General features: G+C 44.1%; 1 protein-coding gene across 1 annotated transcript in view; it reads left to right on the top strand.

Moving 5' to 3' along the window:
• The window catches only part of ADAMTS7 (ADAM metallopeptidase with thrombospondin type 1 motif 7), a 134,222-nt gene that overhangs the window by 29,384 nt on the left and 79,791 nt on the right, over window positions 1-25,047 (top strand). Inside the window, exons 8-14 of the mRNA XM_030578602.1 lie at window positions 5,129-5,273; window positions 5,811-5,903; window positions 7,468-7,613; window positions 15,372-15,541; window positions 16,020-16,153; window positions 21,812-21,932; window positions 24,597-24,841. Of these exons, the coding sequence (XP_030434462.1) occupies window positions 5,129-5,273; window positions 5,811-5,903; window positions 7,468-7,613; window positions 15,372-15,541; window positions 16,020-16,153; window positions 21,812-21,932; window positions 24,597-24,841 (1,054 nt within the window). The remainder of the gene's footprint in view (window positions 1-5,128; window positions 5,274-5,810; window positions 5,904-7,467; window positions 7,614-15,371; window positions 15,542-16,019; window positions 16,154-21,811; window positions 21,933-24,596; window positions 24,842-25,047) is intronic.

The raw sequence follows: 25,047 nt of genomic DNA, 5'->3' as shown, positions 1-25,047 counted from the left end.
TGATGGTGTGTCCTAGCTATAATTAGACTTAGATACATGTGGCTGGAAAGACACAACTAATTTCAAAGCAACGGTCTGTTTAAAAGTGTTGGGCACCTGTCCCGAAAGGAAAGTCGCTGGGAAGCTGCTTGTGGAAAAAGATCCATGTAATTTTAAATCATTGCGTTTTCAATGAGCTGCATGGGGCTGCAAAGTCAATGCTCTGTGATAGGAAGGGTGAGGAGATGGGCAGCCTTACTGGCAGAGACATTGTGCGTTAGGCCAAAGGAGGAGTGCTGTCTGGGACCGGACTGGCCACACCCTTTGGAAACATATAGAGTGTCTATCCTGGGGGTACACGCTACTCACTGCATGTTGTGCGGAAGTGTATCTGACTGTGTGATAGGCTGTAATCCCATGTAGTGGGAGGCCTTGTTTACGTGAGACCGGCGGGCCAGTTTCACTTAAATCAGTTTCTAAATCAGTCTAGTTAAACCCCTGTGCAGATACTCCAATTCTGGTTTAAGACTGTCTTATTTTGGGTTAATTTAAACCTCTTCCCAGTCACCTTAAGCTAAACTGCTATAATCCACGTGTATCAGAGTATCCAGGCAGGGGTTTGCATCAGGTGAATGAAGTTGGTTTAAATAAACTCCTTAAAGTTAAGCCGGTGACACTTGTTCATATAGACAAGCCCTTGGATAAAACAGCAAAAGCATTTGATGGCAATGAAAGCAGATCAGGAACATTCCAGAATTAAATGCCCACAGGGCATCCTCTAAATGTATCCTTATGCCTCACTGACTTTTACTAGCCTCTGAAGACTTTAGCATCTGATATACCACTATCAACAAACCTGGTCATCTTTGCTTCTGGATGTTTCAAGAGGTAAAGAACACGAGTGATGAGACTGGGGAAAGTGGCAGTGAGGAACATTCGCTCGTATGCATACAGTAGTAGCCACGGAAATGCAGCCTCCTTTAGAGGTGCTCTCCTCAGTACCTACCAGCTTCATTTTTGAGGGTTGTAGCTTGGAGATGCAGCTCTGAGGGTCAGTGAGCTTTGGAGCTGACCATCTGTATTAGTAGGTCATTGACATTAACTGTATGATGTATGAAGCACCAGGACATCTTTCATTAGCCTTGTTTGCTCTGATAAGACCGTTTCGTCTAAGTGATGAAACTGAGGCCATGACTTCCTCAGAGCGAGGAACTTGGCTGTGACCTCATTATACAGCTAAAAACCTGCCACTTGTTCCTAGTGAACATGCCGTTGGTTGTACTCCTCCAGGGAGTCGCTGAGATGCTTTGCAATTGGTGGTGGGATTCTCTTGTAGCTCATCTTGAGACAAATGCATGGTACTAAATCAAGCAAATAGTGCTTGTCCTATCTGTGAATGCTCATCACGGTGGAAGTCAAGGGCATTGTAAACTGACCTGAATTAGGACCCTAATGCTGAAGCAATAGGTGTTTGCAATTTTATAACAGCTCCCCCAGGAGTGCTCCCTGCTCAGATTGTGATTGGGTAAGGAGGTTCCAAGGAGTCAGGAGTTTAAAGCCTCCTCAGGATGTTGCTACTCTCATCTGTTTTACTATTACACTTTAATAGCTGATTTCAGGTCATAAGGCTGGAGAGGATAGTGAAAGCAAACCCATTCCAGCAGCAATACTGCAGGCTCAACCCTCTTACCAGTAAACTAGGAGTTACCCAGAGAAGCACCACTAGGTTTAAGTAGCCAAATGGTCCCTCACAGTTCAAACAGGATCCTCTGGTCCATATTCCCTTTCTGGTGAAGCTCTTTCAGTTTCCTAAAACCAGCAGGATTTGGACAGATGTCAAGATTTGAGACTCATTGGAAGACGTTTTCTTTGCTATTACCTTGATTTGTTACACATTAGAGAACTGTCAGATCCTCTTGCGTCCTACCCTCATCTGCCCATTTCAAATGACAGACGTTTAACCCTATCCTTTCCTTATCTCCCCACCCCCGTGATTTGTAGGTGCCCCATTCATATATTTAGTAAATTAGCATATTTTGCAAATTATTGCAATTATAACAAATTATAACCATTTCCAGCAAATGCATGTAACACATGTGCTTGCTAAGGGGCTTTGCCTTCTTCCTGCCCTGTGGGTATGAGAGCCTTGATTTCCATGGGGAAAGCTAATCACTAAATTCTCCCTCCCCAAGCCTTTCCCAGAGTATACGCACCTCCAGTACAGGCTAAGGGAGGCATTTTTTCAGAAGCTGTTGTTAAAAGGACTGGAAGGAGATCTCTGTGTTTGAACCCCAGGCCTGTGCTCCAATTTGTTTTATTCTGGAAGAGTCAGGCTGCTTCTGACTTACTTTATCTGACTAGCTAACTAACTAAATAAATAAATACTAGCCAACATGTTTTTAAACAGACCAGTGTTTTGGTGTAAGCTTGGCTTCTTAGAAAGACAGAGTTAAATCCTGGATCAAGGTCTGCTTCCCCACAGAGAAGACAAATTGACTTGTGTGCACTTTACTATGTGTGGGTCTCTTGGACAAGGCCGTCCTGCCGAGATCCCGTCAGCTTTGCATGGTTTTTGAACTCTTATGGCATTGGCTTCTCTTGAAAAACTACCTGTTTGTCCCACATTTCCCCTCACTCTGGTGCATGGTGGTTGATGGCTGCTTTTCACTTTGGAAGCAGCTGCATTTTAGCAGAGCTGACCATAAATGTGACTGCACTGGGATCCTTATGTACTGAAAGCATTGCCTAATGGAAGATGATATTGCTGTTATGCCTTAAAATTTCCAGTTCTCCAAAATACAGGACTTAAAAGAAGATTAAAGTTTGCCTATATAGCTGTTGAAAAGGATCTTCCATCTCCTCTAAACGCACCATCTCTGCCCTAGAATAATGAACTCTACCGGTTAAACTGTATCACCACTCATTTTGCAATGCAAGCACAGTGGCATGGCTGAATACATAACTTTCTGGATATCCATGAAGCACAAGGCAGGAGGAAAAAAAACTGTGATGGAGTGGAAACCATTTTATTTGTCTTTTTCATCTCTGACTTTATCTCCTCTATGGGGTTAAAAATCCATTGTAACATAAACATCCTTAAAGATTTCTTTCCAATGCTGGTAAACATTTGTTTAAAAATATTTTGCCTGTTCCCTCCTGCTGTGGTGCTTTGAAACACCATTTGGACTTTGTTCCTGAATCTCATAAAACGGCTGCTAGTTATGTCTACATCTTGTGATTCTGTGGACGTAAACATTGTCACAACTTGATGTGCAACTGTTATGCTTGGTCTCCTACACATACTGGCATCCTCTTGAGCTCAGCAGCTGGCCTTTCTTAAATAACATTGAGTGAGAACATAAACACGCTGATGCCTCACGACTGAAATAAATGCAGCAGTGCAAAGTCTTTTCCACACACTCACATTTGCGATGCCCTTACTTGTCCTACGCCACATAGGAAGCACCCACAATTTACTGTGCTAATTTTAACTGGGAATAGATTAGGTCTGCTAATAGATTGGGTCTGCTCAGTGATTTGAGCATTAGCCTGCTAAACCAAGGGTTGTGAGTTCAATCCCTGAGGGGGCTGTTTAGAAATCTGGGGCAAAAAATCTGTCTGGAGATTAGTCCTGCTTTGAGTGGGGGGATTGGACTAGATACCTCCTGAGGTCCCTTCCACCTTGATATTCTATGAGTCCCTCCCTGACTTGCTAATAAGATATCCTGACTGCTTATTTCCATGTCGGCACTAACAGCATCTCTCTAGCTGACCTAATTTTGCAGCTCTTGACCTTAAGCTGTGCTCCTTTCAGGGTAGCTGTGACAAGGAGCCTGTGCGCTATTATATTTTAAATGACCTGCAGAACTGGTGCTGTCTTTTCCACCTGATAACAACCATTGCACTGCAATGAGCTCTCAGAGACCTTTAAATGAAACAGGTAATGGAAGCTATTGTTCCATGGCTGGAGTGTGGGGTGGGACCGCATGCAGGTTCCTTGAGTAAGGGATTTATAGATAGGGCTTCAAAAGCACCAGGCACAAAGCCAGATGCTGGGAACAGGAAAAATTATCTCCCATAATAGGAACAAAGCCAAGAGCTCAACCCTTCAGTATGCTCTTGCAAGGAGAGAATTTAAAGTGCAGGCCGTCTGCCTCAAGCCTGCCACCTCATCAAACTCTAAAGGAGCAAAACTAATAAACAGAGCAGAGGAAACCAGTGCTGTTCCATCTAGGCTTAAGGAAGGGGCTGCAGACTCAGACTTCCCTCTCAGATTAACCTGGTACAAGAAAAACCCTGACAGCTGCTCTCAGGGAGGTGTAATTTTATAGCTAACATTTCTCATCTTGGCAGATTGAGAATGTGTCCGAGCAGTATTTTGCTCTCCGCTTTCTGATAGCTCATTTAAGCTCAGTAATAACTTACTTGAGTGCTTTCAGGGTACCACAGTAAAAACCAGGCTGCCTTCCCATCTTTAACAATGGGGTTTTAGGCTGGAGTTGTTTGTATTCAGACCGATGAGTGGAAGCGTTTTCTTCTCTTGCTTTAATGTTAAATTGAAGTTTTCAATGGGGTCTTGCACACAAAGTGGGCCATATCCTGGGAGTTTCACCACTAACTTCAGCAGGAGTAAAGTGAAATTCTGAAATACTTTACAGGCAGAAATAGAGCAAAGAGGTAGGTAATGCTTGGGAATAGCTGTTCTCGTGCAGCCAGCACAGAACATTGTATGTACATGCACCAGGGTAAGCAAGCGCTGGAAATCCTCACAGCCTCATTGGCTCAGCTGAGTACCTAACATTGAGCTCACTGAAACCTCTTGGGCTGAGTGGTTGTAATTCCATTGACTTCTGTGGAGTTGCCGCCACTTTCACCAGCTGTGCTGAGTCAGCAATTGTGGTCCGGAAAGCCCGTGAGAACAGGCTCTCCCATGAAATCTCGGCTCCAGCAGGGTATCAGAGCAAAGGGCTACTAGTGCTCACCAGCTGCAAATGACTCATCGCTGCCATTTATGCACCAGATTTACGACTCTTCCTGTGTTTTTAACAACAATTCTAATTTTCTACAAGAGCCCATTTTGCTGGGTCTCTTCTTGCCCTACATTGATCCCCGTGTGCTTGATTCTGACTTATCCGTTTCATGTTTGCAGTCGAGGCTGGGGGTTGTGCCTGGATGACCCACCTGCCAAAGAAGTGGTAGACTACCCCTTGGTTCCACCAGGAGTCCTCTATGATGTCAGCCATCAGTGCCGGCTGCAGTATGGAGCATACTCCGTCTTCTGCGATGACATGGATGTAAGTTGGGGTTGGGTGTTCCTGCAGTTTTCCTTTATGTAATGATAGAATTTGTGACTGCTGAGTGACAGTCTGAACAGTGAGAATCTTTGCATAGAACCTCACTCTCTGCTGATGAAGGGATAAATAAATTCTGCATTATGAATTGTTAGCGGAAAAAAGACTATTGTCATCTTGGCTGAATTAGGAGAGGGTTTGTTTGTTTGTAGAGCCCTCTGCCCCCAAAGCTCCCCTTCCAATAGATCCAAGGAGCCAGACTGACAGCAAACACACTGGTTTAAGGAAAGGTCACATTAAAGGAGAGGAAAGTAAGGGGGCTATATATGGGAAAGCGAACATCCAAACTGCCAGAGAAAAGGTTGGCCAGAAGGGGAGTTTTATAGACAAAAAGGTCACCGTGGCTTTCTTTGCTGACTGATTAGATCAGTGGGATAATTCAGTGTGTGAACACATTTCCATTTCAAATATGTCAGATTTGGGCTGGCCCTTTGGAATGCTCAGTAACCCCCAGGCTGTGTCCACACTTGTTCTCCGCAGAATGTCTGCAATACACTCTGGTGCTCAGTGGGGAACACGTGCCACTCCAAGCTGGATGCTGCCGTCGACGGCACAAAGTGTGGTGAGAACAAGGTAATTAGAGTAAATTGTATTCGCAGCCACAGTCGATTCCTTCTCTTGTATGTAAGGGACAATGTTCACCACACTGGTTTATTATATAAGTCAAGAAATAGGACAAGTTGCAGAATGTAATTCCGCAGCATCAGAACTACAGCTGCGAACATACCTAGAAATGGATACATTCAGCTCCACTGGGTTTGTGTGTTCTGGTAGTTACTTAAACGTTCAGTATTGTCGAGTATTCAATCAATGTATGCTTCAAATCACCGAGGCAGCCAGGTGCTAATGTTTGCCATGTCACGGCTATCAGCATAGCTTTGCTAAGGTGAGATCTAGAAGGACCTAGCTGCGTATATTTTTTCTGGTACATTGGGTGAACTTGCACAAGGATCAGCACACCTGTGCGGTGTGGGGGAAATGAGGGATTTGATCTCTTCTGCTTAACTTTAAAGGTAACGGGTAAAATCCAAAATTTTGCAGGCAAAAATACACCCCTGCATCAGAATGCTTAATACAGACCAAGTCATGCAGTCCTTACTCTGGCACAATTCCAGTGGCTTGCAGGGAGAGATCTGCACCAGTAAGAATGACGGGACTGGGCCCTAAATCCATTGAAGCAGCATAAGAGGCGGAGTCGTGTTTTGCTCCGTGACTCGTTCACATGGCAGCTATTGGCCTTATGGGCCTGACTTTCCAAGCATTGCATATGCAACTGTAGCCTCATTCACACTCAACTTTCTTCCAGCCCAGCAGAGTGCAGCTAGAACTAAAGAGGAGAATTAACAACGAGATTGAGGCCACCATTCCACCTGCTTTTTTGTAGTAGCAGCACACAACAGGTAGAGAAATCCTTCTGTGGCCTAGGGCTAGGGTAGCGGCTCCTATGCCCCCTCTCCAGGGGCAGAGGCCATGGCCAGAAAGCAGCCACAACCAGCCAATCCCTGGCTGCTGTAATGACCCTTTGTGGGCTAATCCCAGTGAGCACATCACAGAGCAACACCGAGACGCTTCTAAATTGCACCTTGGGACCAAGACAGTGGCTTCGGGTTCAAGTAGCATAAAACAGAATAACTGTAACGTAAAAACATTTGCACATCCCCCTATCCTGGGTAGAGCTAAATGCAGAATGGCTGGTGCCAATACTCTGGCCTGAAGAGTTTAGTTCAATTCTACAGATCATGAAGGACTCCTGAGGCTTTCCCTGTAGAACCTGCCATCTTACCCATTCTCCATGTTAACGGGGTAGCCAGCTGGTAGAGTCTTTGTTATGACACCAGAACCAAAGCATTAATCTCAGGTGGGACACATGCTCTGCCTAGGCACTGCCAGGAAGCTGGAGTGTGAGTTATGGTGAAATCGGTGTGTGTGAAACCAGTTTTACTCCCATGTGCACACTCACTAAGCAAGTGTTGCGGCATTTCCCATTGTGCTGTGATACACACCGCTCTCGTTCGGAGTTCTCTTCCCTGTGCTGCACATTCACCAGGCTGGGATTTGTAAACGAGTGCCAGTTAGTGCCTTGTAAGAGTATTGTAGAACGTCAGCTGGCCTCACTCTTGTCTGGGTTACTCTGCAGTGGTGCTTCAATGGAGAGTGTGTGCAGGTGGGCTACCGCCCAGACGCTATTGATGGAGGCTGGGGAACCTGGAGTTCTTGGTCTGCTTGCTCTAGGACATGTGGTGCTGGCGTGCAGAATGCAGAAAGGCAGTGCAACAACCCCACGTAAGTTAAGGCTCTTGCTTTGTCCGGGTGTGATTAGATTCATTAACTAGGTGACTTCGTTAGGAAAACCCCATTTACAGCACATATCTGAATATCTTCTTATCTAGCAAGGTATGACCGTGCCCCAAGCGCAGACCACTTGGGCTCTGGCCTAATGATGTCTCACGCAGTGAAACAGTAACAAAGCAGTGACCCCAGAGAGGGTATTTTCAAATGCCATTAATTATATCTTTTAAAACAGCATACCTCTGAAACAACACAAGCAGTTCAACTCATGGGGCTAGCTAGGAATCTGTGCAGTGGAAGGTCTGGGGATTGAGGTTTAGAGTTTTCTTTGTCTACCTTTACATACAAATCACTCATGATTAGTCCAGGCAGAAAGCACCTGAAATCCAATTCAAAGCAAAGGTAAAGACGAAGCACTTGTGAATGTAACACATATGCAATGTCTTTTTTAATGCCCCAAAGAACAAATGTTCCTTTAAGCAGATTCAGAATCACTGGGGGAAATTCCAGCACCATTTACTGCCCTTTGTTCTCAATGAGCAGTTTGCATACAGGTTATAACAAAGTGTATGAGGCACAACAAGAGGATTGTTTTCTGTCAGATTTTAATGTGGCAGTGGCCAAATGTGGCGTAACTTTCTAAGGTGGCCCTATAATCAAAGCATCTGATAACAGACTATGGTGTAGCATTGTGTGTTCCATGATTTCTGGGCTGACACAGCTGGTCCCCAGATGTCTCTTCCTTCCCCCACCAGATAACTGTTGGATGGTATTAGAAACAAAGCTTTCCCAAAGGTTATAGTGTCAGAGCCTGTGACCCAAGGTGAGGAGCAGGAGTTATAATGAACCATAGCGACACAGTGGGTTTAAAGGATATGGGGCTATGTCATGCCCTCAGTTCATAAGCAGAACTTCCCATTAAGTCTATGATGAGTTCTACTTAAAAGGCAATGGGGCACCATCTGGGCAAAAGATAAGAAGGTTTTTTAAAATGAGCCCCCAGAAAAAGTGCCAGGGCTGGTGGTAAAAAAGAGGGGGGATAATCTGTAAAGTGGGGACTGCCTCCAAGCTCCTTGCAGAGGAATATTTTCACAATGGTCTGTCCTTCCAAATGAGCTTTGAAATGACATTCCAGATTTGCAGAACTAACACAGACCTCACGATGTAGGTGCATGATTAACAGCACTCCCTCCCCCCAAGTGTTTTAACGCACACCCCTGGTTTTCTTGAGGTCTTTTGAGTACACAATCAATCACAACCACAAGAGCAATTTTATGGTCTTTACTTATTTTTCAGATGGCATTCAGCCTTTCATGGCTTAAGGAGTTTCAGAATCAGATAAAGAAAGGTCTCTAATGAGCCCAGAATAGGTTCCCTGGTTAACCACTTTCACAAGTACATCATTTTAGCATGTGCAATTGAACTTGGTTTTAAAAAAAACTTTATGTAATCTTGTTTCTAGGTCAAGAGCAAAGTTTATGTTTGACATGAGTTTTGCTGGAGGAGTGCAGTTGTCGTTTACAGAGTATTTTAAACACAACCACAGGCATGTGGGAGAGCAAACACTGCAAAGCTGGCAAAGCTCGCCCAAGGAAATTATTTGTTTTGGCTGCTGTAGGTAAATCTCTTTGGCCTTGCCTTTCAGATGGAGCAAACGTGTATGAATACGGCAGTTTTTCTTCTTTAGGTGTTTCCATAACCATAAAACATAAATTAAGTTTATTTTCTTTAATTCAAGTTTCCTCTGAAGAAACTGTTCAGGGAAAATGTAACTTCCTTATAGTCATATGGAAGTGCGCCATGGGAAATGTCACAACAAGCTCAAGTTGGCAAAGGGTTAAGAAGCAGGAAACAGCTACAAATAGTGCCCAGATGTGCTGGTAGCTTCCAAACAGAGAATAACTCTATTTACAGAAAAAGAATTCTACTCATTTAAAAAGACAGAGAGGAGGGGTTTTTGTTTTTTTTTTTCTTTTGGAACAACCTTCCCATTACACCCTAGAGAACAATGCAGAGCTTGGGCCTCCTACATGCACAGTGAAAAAACTCTTTCCATCATTTAGAAACTACTAGCATGGAGCATTGAGGACCTGATCTCAAACCCACTGAAATCAATTGAAATGGAAAGGTTCCCATTTATTCCATTGAGTTTTGAATCCTATCGGACATCAAGTGGCCCTTCCACCTCCCAGTGGCCCTGGTGGCCTCAGGACAGCCCTGCAAACTGCCCCTCGCCTCAGTGTCCCTTCTTAGTTCCACAATCAACTCTAGAAGAGGCTTTTACAAGTCCAATAACAACGCTCCTTAGGAATTAGTTTTTTAACAAAGTTCAAAATTAAACACAAAAAATTTTCCCTCCGGCCTTAAGCTGGACACTGCCCCAAAGTCCCCTGGTCTCAGGGATTTCTTTCTTGAGTAGGCTTCTCCCTGCTCCTCCTAGCCTGGCCTCAGGATCTTGCCTGTAGGAGTCTCTCATTCTCTACAATTTCCTGAGCCTCTCCCTCTCTCTAGCAATTTCTTGCTGCCCTTTGATTCTAATTAAACCCCACATCTCATCCCCGGCAGGCAGGTTAACTGTGCGGGCTGGCAAGCTGCAGGCCTCCAGTCCTTAAAGGGGCAGGCCACCCCACTACAATACCCTTAATGAACTGCCCTTCCACTATACAAATGGTGTGGAGATGGGGGAGGAGGTGCTTTCAGCTGCAGACACGTGTTCTTGGCTGGGCTGTGATCCAATCCTGCAGTCCTTGCTCACATGAGTTGCCTAACTGAAGCCATTGCTCATTTCTTTAATAGCCCTCCAGACTTCTTTGCATTAATATAATTTTGAGCTCATCCTAGTTCTGCTGTAGTCCACTTTTGACTAATCACCTTTCAATGATGGGAAAAAAGTTCAATACCCATAGCTCCTCCAGTCTTTGGCCTCTCTACTCAGACTCCTTACAGAATTGCCAAGTAGTGCCAGTTGTTCCTTCAGAGTAGATCTGAGGCCGATTGGGAGCAGTGCGGGAAAGATGGTGGGGACAGTTGGTTGCAAATGCTGACAATTTCCCCCAAAAATCATCATCATCATCATCATCTTCTTCTTCTTCAACACATCTCTGTTTGAGGTCAGTGACTTTTGTAGTCTTCTTCCAAAACTCTTGATTGTACACCAGGCTGTCATGCAATTGATCTCTCTAAGGTCCACTGATATCGGGTCCACGTATTGATTCTTTGGCCTACTTTTGGTCATCTTCCATCCATGATGATTGCAAGGGCATTCCTATCAATAACACTCTCAGGTCTCCATTGGATACATCCATATCAACGTAGCATAGCCTCCCTCAACTTGTCTTCAATTGGGGCAACCCACATAAGAATCCTCACAACCTCATTTCATTTCCTTTCATGAAGTGTCCAACCATTTGATCATCTCAGCATCTTCATTTCCATGGTGGAGAGCATACCAATTCCTTTTCTTGTGACTGGCCAAGTCTGTTCCATACATCCCAAAAACACTGTGCCAAAAAATTCAAACCAGCTCTTCTGTTGCAATTTTTGGGAATTCTCTCTGCATCATATGAATTCCAGTGTTCTATATGTGAATAGATTGTTATGAAATCACTTATGCTGCTGGTATCAGGCCCTTCGGCATTTATTATATTACAGATAGAGTTTGGCAAATAACAGTTTTTTCTCTTCACTGGAAAATTTGAAAAGTGAAAAAAAAATAGCTTTAGGTTGGACAAAAACATTTTTTTTTATTTTTAGCAAACTGAAAAGTTTGTAAAAAATTAATTTTGGGTCAAACAATGTTTTGTTTTGATTTTGACCACTTAACATTTTTGAATATTTTAAATTTTAAATATTTAAAAAATAAAATTAAAGGAAATTTAGAAACAAAAAGTTGTTTGAAGCCAAAAAAAAAATCAAAACATTTCAGATCTTTGTCTCAAATGAACAATTTGACAAAATGGACACAAATTTGGAAAACAGTTTGGTGTCCCCCAACTGCCTTTTTTGATTAAAATTATTTAAGATGAAGATTAAGAGGATTAAGAGAGAGTTTCAGCTGAAAAATTTCACCCAGCTCTAATTAAAGTAGCACCTATAAACAAACACCAGTTAGGGTCACAGTGCTGGACACTGAACAGAAAATAAAAGACAGTTCCTGCTCCCAAAGAGTTTACAATCAGTTCAGGTGACGGTTTATAAAAGGGAAGGGCCTGGAAAGTAGTTCTAGCTAGTGTGCCTGGCTGTTATCGCTAAACTCGATGTAGGATTTGATGGGATATATTATTACACATCAGACCACTTCCCCAGTGATATCAGTTACACTGATAAAAATGACGAGTAACTGCACACCAATATAAAACTAGTATAAGTGAGATCAGAACCAGACCCAATGAGCTGATGTGAATTCAAGTTAGGTTATGCAGCTTTAAATATATTTCAGTTAGTAAAATGTGGTATTGCTCCTTGCCACCTCTTCATGGTTCTGTGTGTGTATGATCTTTGGACCTTTTCCTCTGTCCCGGAAGTGTAAATAAATAGTCATGACAATTGTTCTACTAGCATTTGTTGGCCAAACATCTTTTAAAAAAATGTATCAAGGGCAAACTGTAGAGGTATGGGCAATACAGAGGTTTCTGTAGTGATGTGAACGATATGGAGACAAATGAGAACTCACTTACACCTGACTATTGAAAAGAAAAGAGTATTCTAGCTGGCAAAAAGTCTCTCCAGTGCTATATTAGTGCAAACATTTAGCACATAATAATCACATGCAAAATCAAGTGTGATGATCAAACCTTTTGTTTAGCATATTTGAGATTTTCACTCTTCTAAAGCACTCATGAGAAGGACATTGTTTCAAAGGAGAACAATAGACATATGGTTAACTAAACAATCACTGTAATTAATCGTCATTTTATAGATTTAATAACTGTGTTGTACCATGTGCTCCAGCCACCTGTCACAGAACATTAGACTCAAGGAAGGTAAACAGTGGATGTTATTTTCACAGCACTTGGAACACAAAGGGCTCAGTCTTGCACCCACAGAAGGCAATGTCAGTTTTGCCATTGATTCCAGCTGGAACAGGAGCAGACCCAAGGTTGGAGGCCTGTCCTTGGGAAAGCTGAAAAGTAGCACTCTCCAACACAGACCCAAAATGGGCCACACTCTGATCTCTGTTACACTGGTGCAAACCTGGAATAACTCCAATGAGGCTTCATTTCAAGGATAGAATGTTTCCATGTTTATACCTACATGACAAGAGGACAGGACCTGTGCCTTCTATTTATTAATACAGAAATAGACTTGATGACAAAAGAGGATCTCTGTTGAAATGTTTCCAATAGCTGGGCCATTTTTGACAAATGTGTGGCCAGTTCAGGAAGATTCTGGTTCCAGTAATCCATGCTGTTAGCCAAAGCAATCTCATCAGGGCATACTTGTAAAGATGGTAAAATAGATGGCTTTATGCTTTGTGGAACGTAAGCAGCCAGTTTTATCTTGAGAAATGGCAATCATTTGTCAGTTACTGAAAACACTGAGGAGATGGCTGAGACTATAGGTTCCTACGTAGATAATGATTCTTGACTGCAATTGCAGGAAAGAAGGGCTTCAAACATTACCATTGACGCTTAACTTTAATAACCATTTTTATACCATCATAAAGTGAGGCCGTAAAATTGGCCATATTGGTAACAGTAAAGTCACACTGTGGAGGTAGAGCCACAATGTACATTTGCTTTTTAATAGTTTTACAAAAAAATCATATAAAGAAGTCATAGAAATTATTTAACTTGTGCTTTATTGTATTCTATTCTAATTTTTAAAAAAGAAAATAGGGTTTTTTCCCCCGTTTGGCTTTAAATATTTCCCTGCAGTGTGGTAGCCCAGACAGTGCAACATTCTGCTAAGGCAGAAAAACTCAAAAGTGCAATTGTCTAGAAACAAACCCAAAAGGAATTAGTCAGGTTTCATTGCTCTGGTGGAGTGAAATGCAAAATGTAAACAAGCAGCACCCCCGATAAAAGTCAATTATACTTAAATTCGGTCACTTTCGCTAACTTAAATAGTTATTGAAAAGAGCTCAGATCCCACAAATTTTCCTTTGATGCCACAGCCCAGAGGTCTCCTGTGCTGTTCAACGGTGTGTTACAGCTCGGGAAGCTAGCCGTTTGCCCACGGCTGCCTGACTGGGATATTCCATAGAGTCAATGGAGAGGTTCAGCCGAACTGGAGGCCATTGCGACAGCCGAGGGCCTCAGGCTTCACACCTTTTGATGTAACACAGACACTGGCAGGGCCTCAGATCTTCCTCTCACAGCCAGGTCAGATTGGCTCTTTGGGAAAGTTGCTTCTGAATGCAGCCATTGTTTCAAGCCAGGGGGAAAAGGGCGGGGGAGAAAAGGCAGGAACCCTGCACTAAATTGCAGCTTCATTATTTTTTAATTGGTGTTCAGCTCATTTCTGTTTGAAAGTCAGAATTGTATGGGCTTATTTGTTCACGAAATCTGTTGAAAGATGAGCAAAGGACTTGGTTCCAGGGATCAAAGCTTCCTTCCCCAAGATGGCAAACAATGTTGCCTCTCTCTTTTTTTGGTGGGGTGAGAGGAGATGATGTAACCTGCCAACAAGAGAGCGAGGTCTTTCAGTAAAGAAATTCAGCTTGACAACGTTCACTTAGTAAAAGCCATCTTTGAGCTGCCATGTTAATAAACCACCAACAGGTCAAGTTCTAATCCCAATGGGTCCAGAAGACACCTCTGCCAATTACATCATCAACAGGGTTATTAATCTAGAAACAAGTTGTATAGTAGGGATTCAGGGCTTTTTCAGTGGAAAACTGGCTTTATGGTGGATTTAGGTTTAACCTGGAATGTTTGCTGCTTTTATGGAGTTTCTCAAAGATTTACGAGCAAAGAGCCTGATACATCATTCACTGAAGTCAGTGGTAAAGCTCCAATCAACCTCAGTGAGGATCTGCCCCAGAGTAAAGAAATGTCCCAATAACTGACAATATATCAGCAGGGGAACGAACGAAGGGATGTGATTATAAGATACAGAGACACCAGCCATTGGTCCAATGTGACACAAATAACTTCCTTTTGTGGCACTTTCCATTTGGGTATGTTAGAGCTGCAAAAAAGTGAGCTCCTTATTTGTGTTACAGTTGTAGGTCTGTCTGAGGAAGGAGAATCATACTTATTAAAACGAGCGACAGATCTGAACCAAAACTACAGATCCAAACATACCAGAGCTTCACAGTTCAAATCCAGATCTGTCTCCCCTCTCTAGAATAGTCCTAATCAAACACCTGACTTCAAACTTACACACTCACACACCCTGAAATATGGGTATGTTCAGATCTGGGATGGAAGGCTGAAACTCTGAGCCATCGCTGGTTAGCACAGGTAATGCTTTCCATTCCATGTGATTGTAGAGTCACATGGCTATGTTCTGCTCTCTGCTCTGCTGGGGTAAAGCCACTGAATACAGTGGAGTTATTCTGGATTTATATTGGTGCAACCTGTCATAGGGTATCAAATTACGTGGACTTTAATTGAGCAAATCTCCATTGACTTTAGACAGGGTTTTGCTTGACTAGGGAATCTGACCAAATGTGGTAAATTAAAAGATTAGCAGCCAATAGGGATAACACTGAGTAACGTGCTCCTTATATTCTATGATAAGTTAGTGAATTTCATCCTAATGTGTTGCACCTGCTTGTGTTTTCTGTTCTCCTGCTTTTGATAACAGACCAAAGTATGGTGGTAAATACTGCCTTGGGGAACGGAAGCGATTCCGGGTTTGTAACATGAAGCCATGCCCCACAGACAAACCATCCTTCCGCCACATCCAGTGCAGCCAGTTTGATGCCTTGCTATATAAAGGGAAACTCTATAAGTGGATGCCAGTACCAACCAACAGTAAGTCCAACCTCCTGAGCCTCTATTTGCAAAGCTAGACCATTATTTTAAATTGATTTTACTAATGATCTGTATCAATGGTTAGAATCCATGCACAAGGCCAAGAAGTTTTATCTTTCAGTGCTGTCATAATTAAGGCATATTTATTATTAATTTATTATTTGCGTTTCTGTAGCATCTAGGAGCTCAAGTCATACACTAGAACCCCATTGTACTAGGGACAAATAGAGAACGAAAAAAGGCAATCTCTGCCCCAAAGAGCTGACATTCTAAGTTGGCAGCACTTCAAGTGAAGGGGTCATAGGTGCATTTGCAGGTTTAGTTTATGAGTCAGAAGCTGATTATTTAGAGCAGAGGAAAGTCCTGACAGTGCAAGTCGTGGTTCTGTAGCAGGGATGGGAGAAGACAGGACATGAGTAGAAGTATGCAGATACTCTTGGCCTTGAAGGTTTATTTACAGTCTGTTTGGAACCCTCAGTCAATCCGTGTGAGTTGCACTGCCGCCCAGAAGATGAATACTTTTCCGAAAAGCTCCGGGATGCTGTCATCGATGGGACTCCATGTTATGAAGGGAACGCAAGCCGGGATCTCTGTATCAATGGGATCTGTAAGGTATGCTTTGGTGTAGTCTTTCTTTATGAAATGTGTCTCTGAGAACCTGTGCAGAGGTGCAGAGGTATTTTGCTGACTCACCCTAGAATCCAGGCCAGATGAATCCCCTTAGTTTCAACTCCAGGTGGCTCTCTCAGGAAGAAAGACTTAGAGGGAGAGACAGGAATCTAGCTGGGAAAAGCCCAGTTATGTTTGTAAGCACAAGACTGATCTTAGAGATTTGTTAAATAAAGGCAAACCCAGGACTGGTGTTACTGTTTGCTCTATTGTGTGTGTTGAGCATGTGAAGGAATGGTATAAGGGCTTTGCCTGCTCGCACCAAAACAGATGTTTTATTGACAAACTTTGTTATTATTTTCATGCGTGGGAATGATGGTGTCCTTCCTGACTCACGTGGATGGGGTTGCATGAAGATAAGACATGGCCATATTTGGATCCATGTTGTGGATGAGATTTGGCCTTCAGGAATGGAAGTTAAAAACAATGGACACATCTGAACAAAAGAACATTTTAATCTTAATATAGAATCCAGACCCTGTGGGTTTCTGATTTTTTAAATTTTTATTTTCTGTCTTTGAAATGCTATAAAAACTAATGCTGGCTTCAGGCCGAGCTCTGTTGACTGACATCTGGGAAGGACATTTCCCAAACTCACGATACCTAGAACAAAGTGCTGCCAAAGCCAACTGGGAGGCAGATAAGGAGGCATGACAGCCAGCCTCAGGAAGCAATTCCTTTGGCAGAAACACCCTTTGGCAAAACCATCTACAAGGTGTCGCTGATGAAGAGCAGACTGCACAAGTTTTGCAGGCTGTCTTGCTACTAAAACCCACCTCAGGACTGTCGAATCATGCCTGCCTTGGAATCCTGTAGGAGTCTTCTTTAGATTTCTGTGAAGACTTTTCCAGGGGACAGAGGGATGCAGTCTTGCAAAATCTTGCTCACACTCATAGCCCTTACTCAGGTGAGTAGTCTCAAGATTTGGGATATAATGAATACGCCTCATGTTTTATCAGAAAATGTTTTCACAAAGAAAACTCTCTATTTTATATTTTATAACTAAGCTCCATTTTTACTTATTAAAATAGAGTCTTACCCAGTGCCCAATGACGTTAACGGAGAGCGCCCCAAAGTCTTCAGTGCTCATTGGATCAGACACGTAGAAGGCAATTGGAGGCATCTCAGTTTTGCAGTCCGTGGACCAAATTTATTGCTATCTTAAGCAGCTGCAACAACATGGACTTGCATTGACAGGGCTGCCCACTCTCTGAAAAGTGATGGTGGTTTCCAGGCAATTACATGTGAGTCACTTCCCTCCTCTTGCAATTGACATCACCAATACTGCCCAGAGCAAGCAGAGGAAGAGTGACCCAGAGAGCACATGATTGGGATTCAGCTGTTTGATCAGAGTTCCATCCGTGGCAGGTGCATGGTACCTGCAGTAGCTCTTAGGTAAAAATGTACTTTGAAGGACTGCCACGAAGATGGGAATATGTACAATGTAAGGGTGAAATTCCGCCCCCCGTGCAGATGACCAGACAAGTCCTCACCACCACTGAAATCACCCTCTGCTCTGTACAGAGGTGATTTGCACCCTAATTCCTTGGCCAGAGATGCTGTTTATTTGTGGGTCCATTGTCCAGCCCCTCTCACAGTTGCAGCACATGGTTTCATTTGCAGCCAGCTGTATCAGCCTGCAGACCACATAGGAGCAGATTTTCCGTTCCATCGAGTACAATGAACCATGCAGGGATTACAACCATTGCACTTGTGCTCCATGGCTGGGAGTTTCACCGCCTGGGTTAGCTGTGTGGAATAGTGGTGTGCATAGAGAAACAGTAGCTGGCCTAGTGCAATGCTCAGGCTTCTGTGTCAGCAGCGTGCTCCTTCAGTGACTTGCCAAGAGCTCTCTCGTTCCCAGACGGCTTTCGCCGCCAGATATTCCCCAACATAATTAATGAAAACAAACCCAGCCGACTACAAGCACAATACAGGCCAAATTCACCAACAGCTTCCTTGTGCTTGGAGGGAGTTATGCCCTATCAGGACACTCCTTCTGTGCACCTGCCCTGTTGAGCCTGCTCATTCGGTGTTCCAGGTGGGTCATTTACCCTGCTCTGGCTGTAGGGGAAGTGGATCTGCAGACAGGAACGCAGCATCTGGCACTGACCTGTTCCTAGGAGCCTGGGAAAATGCTTGGGCTGGGGTTGATAGTGTTTATTTGGTATTAGCCTGTTAATACAAACAAGCCTGAAGGTGGAGGGTGATTTCTGGCTCTATACATCATGTGTTGACTGCACTAGGAGGAGGCTGAGAAGCCACCCATGTGTGCCAGCAGTGAGCTCGACCTAGAGTGAATGGATAAAAAAGAAACAGTCACTAGACAAGGGAAAAGATAAGTCCTTATCTTCCCGCTCATGTGGGTTGCTATGTACTCACCAATATCACTCAGAGCAGAAAGGCAGCTAAACGCCGAGCAACAGCGTGTTTGAACATACTCAAGTCTTGGCTGCTGCCAGTCGGAAAGAGAAATTACTGGACTCAAAAGAGGAAACACAGTGCTGCCTGTTCCCCTTTGTTGGTATTGCAGAACAACACCAGCACTACAAGACTTTCCCAGATCTGTGTGGGCTGCTGGGTCTTTGCACTCCACATGGCACAGAGAGGAGATGGGGAAATAATCAATAAGCAATTATCTTTGCAGCTGCTTATGTCGAAACCATTCATGGAAAATCTCACTCTTCCTTAGAAACAGCTATTCAGATTTTGTGGCCAACAGAGCCAGAGTCCAAAGCCCGGTGGCAGTTACTCTGCCGAGCAGTACTCACAGAGCTGGCTCCACTTTTAGTATAAGCTCAAAGGGTCGCAATCTTCATGTGGCACGTACAAGTGAAAAATGAGATTTAGCAGCCCTGTGCAAATGACAGGTTAGTCAGCCAGAGCTTGTGGCACACAAAAAGCTGGCGCTGTCTTAGTCTCCGACACCAAAATTAAAACTAACTCCTTGGCTCAGAACAGGCTCTTATGGTAGGAAAAAGTAACAACATTCTTTCCCCATCACACAAATAAAACTGTTTTCCTGGACACTACTGAACCCAAATGGGACAACTCGCCTATTCACACTGTGTGAAGGGGCACTTACCTCTTGAGTGCCTTCAAGTGTCTGGGTGTGGTACTGCAGACTTTTTCTCACCCCTGGCACCCGGTACAGGCTGCCAGCTAACCTGAGCGGGTCTTCAGTGGCATGGCCCTCTGGCCATATCACAAAGTCCAGATGAACCTGGGGGTATTAAAGAGTCCAGTAACTAACAGTCTCTTTGCCCCTGCTGGGGCCTTCATCCCTGGCTCTGGGCCCTTTAGATTTGACCTTTTTGTTCAGGCTCCCAAATGAGGCTTATCCTCTTCTTGGGCTTCATGGCACTTTACCTATGGCTGATAGGGCTGGCCCACCCTCTACTCCGGGTTTCAATCCAGGGACCCTATGCACAACAGCCAGGTACTGTTTATTCAATCTGTCACTGCTGCTTCCCTGGGCCCCTTGCTACTGGGCCCTTTGATCTCCAGCCCTAACTGCGGGCCGGTGTCCCCAGGTCCTTCTCCCTCTGCAGTCGCAGTGTAAGTTCAGCCAGCCATGAGTGCTGTCTACTTGTCGGCCTTTGACTAAAGAGGAGCACCCTCCTTCACCCCTCTGCTCCCCACTGGGAACTGACCTGCTAAGGCCCCTCAGGATCTTTTATTTGAGCCTGCTGAGCTCTGACTGGTCATCACTAGCCCTTCTAGCCTTTGATGGACCAGGTCTTTCTTCCTTCCAAGATGGCCGCTCCAGTGAGGCCTCTCTAAGCAAGCCTAGAGGATGCAGCTTTGCGGCTTTTTTTCTGCCCATCTTGCAGTTTCTTGGGACGGAGTGTAGCAGAGCAGCGGGGCCTCCAGCAGGGGACACGAAGGCCCGGTACACGCTGTCACACACACATACTAAAAGGACCCTTTAGGCATTCACTCCAGGGCTTTTATTGAACTAAAATCAAATGGATACCTCTGGTACTGAAGGGCGAGAGACTGGGCACTGCCATCTGCATGTGAGTGCACACAGTATGTTAGCAGAATATAAAAAATCTCCCTGGCACTGCAGAGAAACTGCACTGGCAGATCTACCAATCAGAAGGCTGCCGTCTCCCAACTAAAGCATGGGATTTAGCACTAACGAGGTCCAACAATTCTCTTCTCCTACCTGACCAACTCCCTACTCTTAGGTTCATGTAACAGAAAACTATGAAAGAAATGAGCAGAAAGGTAACAGGTTGGGCTTTTACAAATAGTATTGCATCCAACTTTACATCAAAATCGGTGTAAAATTGAAAGGGTGCAAACAAATGCTAGATGCTCACAGACAGGCCCAGAAGAAAATGGAAACAGGTATATGGACTGCATTCTTGTCAAGGTATGTGAGTGCCTAACTTCAAAAAGAAACCCAGGTGCTGCATATGCGACAATTTAATAACTTACCAACACGAGCTGGCTTTGGTGAATCTTTAGTGAACTGCCAGACCTGACTCCTTCATCCCTTCTGAGCAGGACAGATGGCAGGAAAAGTGGTCATGAGTAAGTGCACAGTTAGAAATCTGACACCGTATGCCTCAGCATAAGGAACATCCCGCTGGCTTCAACCCTGTGTAAGTGTTTGCAACTTCACTGAAGCTAAACAGGCTGCATCTACTTGTGCCCTGATCCCTAGATTAAGATGAACCGAACTTCAGGGCCGTTAGCTGAGACCGCATTGTTTGCAAGAAGAGAGATGGAACCAGCGCTTGGATACTACAGCTACACCCTGGGATGGTGAAGTGAAACAAAATAGAAGGCTGTAAAAGAAATGTAATAACAATACATAATTCTTCAGCGATGGCCATGGACAAAACAGTTCAGGGCACAATCACCAAATTCATGTCACCTAAACACCCCCCACCCTGTTCTCCTGGGACAGGCAGGGGCCTGATCGAGACCCCCGGATCAGCAAGGCTGCTCTCACTTACACTGGCAAAAGCAGTCCCCTCTGGGTTATTGTGTTGGCCGAGTCTTGGCAGAACACAGCATATTCCAGCCCAGGACATTATTATTATCATTTGGAATTAATAGTTTTGTAGAGTCCAAGGAGCCCCAGCCACGGACCAGGACACCATGGTGCTAAGCACTGTATGTGGCCTTTCCCTGCCCCTAGCCAGAGTCCCAGCCTACCCCATGCACCAGAGAAGCAGGAGGAACTGGCTGTATGTAAGTTCAAGATTTCCCCCATGCCAGAATCTGGCCCTTAATCTCCCTGGGTAACCCATGTATCTGTCTTCCTTATTTCGCATCCTACCAATGACAAATGGTACACTGCCAGGCAGCCTGGTCCTGGTCACATTCATTATTTCCTGTGAGGACTGGTGATCCCATCATGACTCTCTGTCTCGGGCACAGCTTGCTGGCACTGAGAGACACCTGCGTGCTGTGTGATGGAGAAACAGACCCATTAACATTATTACAGCAGGCTCCCATGCACTTTCTGAGACTCTGGAAGTGCATAATGCAGCTGTTGGAACCAACAGAAATTGCACTTCTCTCGTCATTTAAAACCAGAGCCTTGTGAAGAGATTGTGAGCTCTGGGAGTTCTTGTGTTTCAGAACGTGGGCTGCGACTATGAAATTGACTCCAACGCTGTTGAGGATCGCTGCGGGGTGTGCCATGGGGATGGATCCACCTGCCAGACTGTGAAAAAGATGTTCGAGGAGAGCGAGGGGCTGGGTAAGGCTGTCTGTCACAACCATCTGCCAACCTGTCCCTGAACTTTTGCTGGTTCCTGTTCTGACAGGGAACAGTTGTGAGCAGCATGAATTGGTGAGAATGCACAGCACCTGCCATGTTCCATGACGGACACATTTAGGAAGGGAAGCAGGTCATTAAAGGTTAAACAAATACTAATAAGATATAGCAAGAAAAGGTGCTCAGAGATTTTGCAGGTAGAAGGGACAAATCCACCACACAGATCCTTTTCTCCAGGAACCCTGCAAGCTAAGGCCGGAGGCTGCTAGACTGGCAGGCAGGGGATGTGCTGTGGAATGCACGTGTGAGCAGCATGTACTCCTGGCCAGTTCATGCCGGTGGTGGCAGCATTTGTAGTAACTTTCTGGGGAATAGATAAGTCTTTACTTGGCAGATCACCATGCTGCTTAGGGGACACAGTGCATGTGGATGGCCCTGGTTTTTCAGGGTCCTTGAGGTACCCTTCAAGGTACTCTGCTTGACTCAGGACAACACAGTTACCTAGAGCGAGTCACTTAGCATCTTTGTGCATCAATTTTCCCTGTCTGTGAAACAGGGAAAACTCCAACCTCACAAGGAGACTGTAGTTCATCACAGTTTATAAAGGGCTTTGAGATCCTTTGGCAGAAAGTGCTGTAAAAGTGCGGTGTACCATTATTACTATTTATCATTATGTTTTTGAGCACAAAATTCCCTCACAACTTTTTTTTAAAATAGGAAAGCTCTGTTTCTGTTCCATGCTTTATATATTAAAATGCCAAGATGGTTTTTGTACAGATAGATAGAGACAGCACTTCTTTTCATTAAAGAAACATGACTGGAACTTTGTAAAGTATAACCAAGCAACCTTAATAACTAAACGTGGCCCTGAAAACTGAGCAAGTGGACAGAATGAGGTTAGGTCAAAGATCTCGCCTATTTGAATAAGAGAAAGAGAGAAAAAGATTCAGATTTGTTGTTTTAAATGATTTTCTTAATACAAACACCCTTAATCTGTAGATCCAGTTTTTCCTTTTATCAGCAGTATGGGGGGAGGGGCAGGACCGGTTTACAAACAGGAACTCTTCAATAATGCAACTGTTAGGAAATTCCACAGGGGAAAGTAGGGTCAGCAATAAAGAGAAAGTAAATTATTGGCAGTGCAATTGTTCTGAAAGGCATTGGCTATGACATGTAGGAAGCTAAGGGAGTGATTCCATCAATATCATTCATTTCATTCTGATTTATATTTGTTAGAGACCAAAAACTTGAAATCATCTTTTACTATTTAATCTTGCTCCTTTTAATATCACTGATACTTTTGCACTTGACTTCCAGGGGGCAAAGCTTTAGCCTTTGGAACAGAGACATGTTAAATTGATTATCATCCCAGTGTTTACTGCTTGGAGGAAAAATATCCATTTACAGACCTTTGCTGCTAGGCCATTGTCTGCACTGTGTAGAGAAATCTGAGTTAGCTGGACCTCTGGGTTCAGCTTAACAGAAGGTTTTAGAGGGTTTGGATGGTCAATGTGGACAAGGTAAAAGCACTTTAAATGCATTGGTCAAGGCTCAGTGGGGACACTTTCAGTTCTGCAATGGAATGGACCAGCAGAAAACACAGCCTGGCTCCATGTAAGATTCTGCATGTGGCTCACTGGAAAGAAAGATGTGAAAAATACAGGAGCAGGTATAAATACATGAAAGGATGGGGTAGCTTTACCAAGTGTGAGGTCAGTCTAACGAGATAAATCACCTAACAGCAGAATACCAAGGGAGGAAAAATAACTTTTGAAGTGATAAGAGAGTGGCCCATTATAGACAGTTGACAAGAACAGTGGTTCTCGAACTGGGGCTGCCGCTTGTGTAGGGAAAGCCCTTGGCTGGCTGGGCTGGTTTGTTTACCTGCCACATCCACAGGTCCAGCTGATCGGGGCTTCCACTGGCCGCAGTTCGCTGCTCCAGGCCAATGGGAGCTGCTGGAAGTGGCGGCCCCAGTTTGAGAACCACTGAACAAGAAGGTGTGAGTAACAGAAGGGAGAAATTAGTATTGGGGAAATTAAGTTTAGGTTTTGTAATGACCCTGAATAAAGACTGGGAGTGGTTGGGTCATTACAAAAGCTAAACTTCATTTCCCCAATACTAATTTCTCCCTACTGTTACAAACACCTTCTTGTCAACCGTCTGTAATGGGCCACTCTCTTACCACTTCAAAAGTTATTTTTCCTCCCTTGGTATCCTGATGTTAGTTGATTTATCTCATTAGACTGACCTCACACTTGATAAAGCAACCCCCATCCTTTCATGTATTTATACCTGCTCCTGTATTTTTCATTTCATACATCCGATGAAGTGGGTTTTAGCCCATGAAAGCTTATGCCCCAAATAAATTTGTTAGTCTCTAAGGTGCCACAAGGACTCCTTGGTTTTTTTGCTGATACAGACTAACACCGCTACCCCTGAAACCTGGAATGAAAGAACTATTTTATCTGAGGCCCCAAGTACTCGCTGGTGCTGAAATCAGCAACTAAAAGACAAAATGCTCTGTTTAATCAGCTTGGCAGCTCTCATTGCTCTAGCCATTTGACTGGAAGTGATTGATTTATCTGGCATGGGGTTCTTCTGTTTGTTCGACTGCCTGAGACTGACAGTCAATGAAATTCCCAGGTTACGTTGACATTGGGATGATCCCAGCTGGAGCCCGGGAGATTAGAATTGAGGAAGTGGCAGAAGCAGGAAATTTTCTGGCTTTAAGGAGTGAAGATCCAGAGAAATACTTTCTGAATGGCGGGTGGACCATCCAATGGAACGGAGATTACAAAGTGGCTGGGACAACCTTCACCTACGAGAGGACTGGAAACTGGGAGAACCTCACATCCCCTGGGCCCACAGGGGAGCCCGTCTGGATCCAGGTACTTGTACGATGTTTTATTTTGCCATGTAGCCACATGTGACAGGTGCAAAGATCTGTGTGGGGCAGATCAACATGCAGCAAAGCTCTTCACAAATATAAACTTAGAAAAATGCCAGTGACAGCTAGGAAGGGCACTTAGTCCTCATTCGCTGATAACATAGCTCTGATTATTAGTAGTAGTATTATGATATTGTCTAGAGACAA

Source organism: Gopherus evgoodei, chromosome 10 (genome assembly GCF_007399415.2).
Source record: "Gopherus evgoodei ecotype Sinaloan lineage chromosome 10, rGopEvg1_v1.p, whole genome shotgun sequence".
NCBI lineage: Eukaryota > Metazoa > Chordata > Testudines > Testudinidae > Gopherus > Gopherus evgoodei.
This window is presented reverse-complemented; position numbering and strand designations above follow the sequence as displayed.